The sequence below is a fragment of the Poecilia reticulata genome, unplaced genomic scaffold (assembly GCF_000633615.1).
Source record: "Poecilia reticulata strain Guanapo unplaced genomic scaffold, Guppy_female_1.0+MT scaffold_340, whole genome shotgun sequence".
Taxonomy (NCBI): domain Eukaryota; kingdom Metazoa; phylum Chordata; class Actinopteri; order Cyprinodontiformes; family Poeciliidae; genus Poecilia; species Poecilia reticulata.
Genome location: NW_007615111.1, coordinates 1 through 4,132, shown reverse-complemented (window position 1 = coordinate 4,132; position 4,132 = coordinate 1). Strand labels below are relative to the sequence as shown.

Sequence of the window (4,132 nt, the reverse complement as noted above, 5' to 3'; positions counted from 1 at the left end):
TTTCTTGTGTAAAGCACTTTAAACTGTCTTGAAACCTTATTCTGTACAAATGAACTTGACTTGATTTTGGAGGCTCCAGTACCTGAAGTGTGAGGAGTGAGACGTGTCAGCAGGGCCCAGTGTGGGTCAGACGTGTGTTAAATGTCTGAGTTTCTTCCAGCAGGGGGCAGTGCTGCCACATTAATGCAACTAGCAAGCACTCTCAATGATTTTTGTTTTGCAAAGCACTTTATGTAGCATCAGATGCTGGAATTAGTGCTACAGCTACTGTCATGGTGACAGTATTGAGCAAATTGTTTTCTATTTCAAGCTACATTTTAAAGGGGTAGCACTTTGTGTGCTCCATTTTATAGCATAATCAAGTACCTATGTTACCTTCAGCTGTTGTCAAAATGCTATATATCAAATATGACTTAAACAAAATCTTACTTCCTGATTTAACACCTTGAAATTGGGCCTCTGTCCTTATAAGAACTCATGCTCATTCTGAAACTTCACCTTTAGGAAGTCAAATATCATGAAATACCTAATTAATTTATTAAGCTTTCAGGAAGAGGCTTTGTACATCTTACCCCCCATTTTGCTTGTTTGTTAGCCTTTCTTAAGACTTTTTGGGGCAGCTTTGAAGTATGTTGTTCTGCTGACCCATTTTGTTCGGCTTAGCAGTTTGACTCTGCTCTTGATTGAGTCTAATCAGTCCGGAAGCTTGTGTTTGGGAGGTTCAGTGCTCCATTAGTGTTTTTCTCTTGGTCCTTTTGAATTTAGTTCAGATTATCTTATTTGCTGGAGTTGCAAGTAACCCTCTTGAATTTGCTAGTCATTTTATTTTTGAGTGTTAACAGTTTTGCGTATACTCTGTTTTGTTTGTAAAACCTTATTTTTGTAATAAACCATTTTAGATTTAATCTTTCTCTGGATATATTTTTATGCTGCCATCCCTGATCCCTTAGAGTCTAGGGGTGGGCAACTCTAGACCTCGAGGGCCTGTGTCCTGTAACTCTACTTCAACACACCTGAGTCAAATAATGAGACCATTAGCAGGACTCTGGATAACTTGACTGCACTTAAGAGGTGATTCAGCTATTTGATTGAGGTGTGTTAGACCAGGGAGACATCTAAGAGTTGCAGGACACCGGCGCCCAAGAACTGGGATGGCCCAGCCTTGCTCTAGAACTTGGGGTCGTAACAGAAGTGGGGGCTCGTCCGGGATTTGAACCAGGGAACTCTCAACAAGAGAGACTGCACAGCCTCTAGAGGCTAGGGGCCATAACAGGATTTCTCAAACATGCATGAAAGAATCACGGCAACAAGGTAGGTTTGTTTTAGATGAGGAAATAAAATAACATAGCCCAGACCTTGAGGGCTAAAAAACATAGAAAGAGCCTTTGGGATTTATCCTGGCGAGGAAGTACATCCGTCGCTGTTTCATAGTGCTGACGTCATTCTTTTATATGAACCGTGGAGCGATTTATGACAATATGGGTGCTGTTCAGTGTTTGCAAGTCTTTTTAGCTTTTCAATACGCAGGAGATAAAGTGTTAATCCATATTTACCAAGTTCCTCTTAACCCTGGTATGATGAGAGCATGTACCAGAGTACAATGTACAAGAAAACTTATCTTGCTGATGCTTGAACAAAAAAATAGTCACATTTGTGCAAAAATACTATACATTAAAATGTGAAAAGTTCTTTGTTATAATGTGATATTTATCTTTTAATAACTCATGTTTGATTGTATTAAAAAAAATAAAAGATCAGAAAAACACAAAGACAGAATAAACCACACACCATCTTGTTTTGATTCCTCAAGGTTTTATTTTTGCTAAGCCAAAGAACAGCAGAAAGTTTTGCTAAGATGATTCTTTCCTATAACTCATTCAGTCTGATCTTATTACAGAGAGACAATCCAGCTGCTGTTTGCTTGTCGCTTCATTCCGTAGGTTGCGTTAAAGAGAGAAATCATATGAAGAAAAGATGCAGAAATATCTTTTGGGTTTTCTATGAATGTGCAAAAAGGCAGGTAAACAGAAACTCCTAGCATTCATCCTCCACTGGTTCTGTTTTACACATCAGGCCTCTTTAGGAACCTCAGTGTGGTCAGGGTTTCTTGACGCAGACAGAAGGCCGACTCACATCACACAGGTGGTCATCCCAGCACTTGTTGTCTAGGAGCAAGACAACAAATCAGTCAAACATCACTTAAAGAAAACTCTGAAGTGACCTAACACTATATCATAAAAATGATCAATAAGGTTTATTAATTAAACCTTCTTGCCACAAAAAATATTAATAGAAGCTCCTGTTGTTAATGCAGTAAATGTAAAGTTGAAACAGATATGTATATGCGCAAAATAAAACACATTTTTTTCCTACTCTTTGAAGTTAAATCATACCAAACGTCTCTTGTTTAAGGTCTGTTAGGATTACCAAAATTATTAATATTTGGTAAATTCAAGAAAACTTAAACAGAACATCCAATCCAGAAGTTTACATAAGTTTGGTCAGTGTTAGGGATATGTGTATTTAGCTGAAGAAATTTAAATGGGACCTGCAGAAGTTTACCCATCACTTTGAACCCAGCGTTTTAGCTACAGCTCACACAGCTGGACTTGCCCTGAGGAGTCCAACTGTGTGACTCCTCAGGGTGGTGGACCAGAGTGCAATTTCTGAAGTTTTTTCCAGGTCCATCATCATAGTGCTATACAATGGCTGAATCCCATGCACGGTCGACAACACACCTGACAGTCCAAGACGGACGACTATAAGCTTCGCACATCATTTTAACTCATAATCCCACTAAAAGTAAAAGCTCCCTTCTCGGGATCAAGCTGAACATTTTGATACCACTTTTGTGGGATGGCACGCAGCGGTTCGGGCCGCATTAACGGTGACGTAAGAAAAATGAATAAAGAAAGAGACCGCTTATTGGGTGTAGAACAATAGGTTCCTGCCATGCATTGCATAACAGGCCCCAATAAGCTTTTCATCCACGAGTCCTGATACCAACTGAAAGGCAGACTCATGTGATATTTTCTTTACCTGACCAGTTCATCGCTAAACAGTTCTGGTTGTCTTTYGAATTATCAGGCTGCCCTGGACACCAGTTTGTGTAGATCATCCGGCTTCCATCGCTCCACAACCAAATCTTCTCCTGCAAGACAAAGTTCAGCAGATGACGCGTTTCATTCAATGTTTTATAAAATACTTCACAAGTAAATTGTACTGGTAAAAGTACCTGCTGTCCATCAGAGCCTCCAATCCAGGCTTCAGTGGACTCACCACTATCTTCAACTATCAGAGCCTGAACCTGATGGTACTCGGTCTTGCTGTGAACTGATGCCAGGTTTGCCTCCAAGGACAGACAGTTTTTCTACAGATAAACACACAACAACTAATTAAAGTTTGTTTTATTTCTAACTGTGAAATAAAGGAGTGCAGCAGGAAATAAGAGCACAGTTGTTGGAAATCACCTCTGCATTCGCCCAAGTCATGACTTTGGGAACATAGAGAAAGCAGCGATTGTTGATYGTAGTCCAGCCAGAAGGACAGGTGATGGATGTCTGGGTCGTGCAAATAGGTGCTGATGAAGAACAAATGCAGGCTTCCAGTTAAATGGTTTATGCAGCATTAGTTTGATGATAACTTTATTTTGTGACAAATTATAACATCAAAATGATGCAACATTAAATTTATTCTGAAACATAATGCCGACATTGACAAGACATAACTCGGTGTTACTTTAATATATTTCATAAATACTCACGGGGGGTTTCACTGGCCTGAACGACCACAGAGGAAACCAGGAGGAACACAGCCAACAACTTCATGGTGCAGATGATGAGAAGATGCAAATTTGCAAGCTGAAGAAAAGTCAAAATAAAGCATACATGTTAAGAAAAACTCACAGTGGCACTAAGACAATAAGAAATTTGATCAGCAAACCTGATGCAGATTGATCTGTTTTCTCAGCCAGCACCTCTAGTCCTTACTGCAGAATCACTGGATATTTATAGAGCTTTTAGTCTTGTCACATCCACAAAATGAGGAAATTATATGGATGAAAATTCAATAGAAATTACCTGATAATTCACATCTATTTCAACAGAAACTTAAAGTGTGACTAAGTCCTATG

At 39.4% G+C, this 4,132-nt stretch overlaps 1 protein-coding gene across 1 annotated transcript; it reads right to left on the bottom strand.

Annotated features, from left to right (window-relative positions):
- Nucleotides 1-1,792: 1,792 nt before the first annotated feature.
- On the bottom strand, nucleotides 1,793-3,564 carry LOC103460916 (ladderlectin-like). The gene is made up of 4 exons (XM_017303535.1): nucleotides 3,471-3,564; nucleotides 3,236-3,370; nucleotides 3,040-3,151; nucleotides 1,793-2,165 (listed from the first exon to the last, which is right to left on the bottom strand). Exons 1-4 carry the CDS (start codon nucleotides 3,489-3,491, stop codon nucleotides 2,098-2,100), a joined length of 336 nt encoding a protein of 111 aa, XP_017159024.1. The 5' UTR covers nucleotides 3,492-3,564; the 3' UTR covers nucleotides 1,793-2,097.
- Between the last annotated feature and the right edge of the window lie 568 nt (nucleotides 3,565-4,132).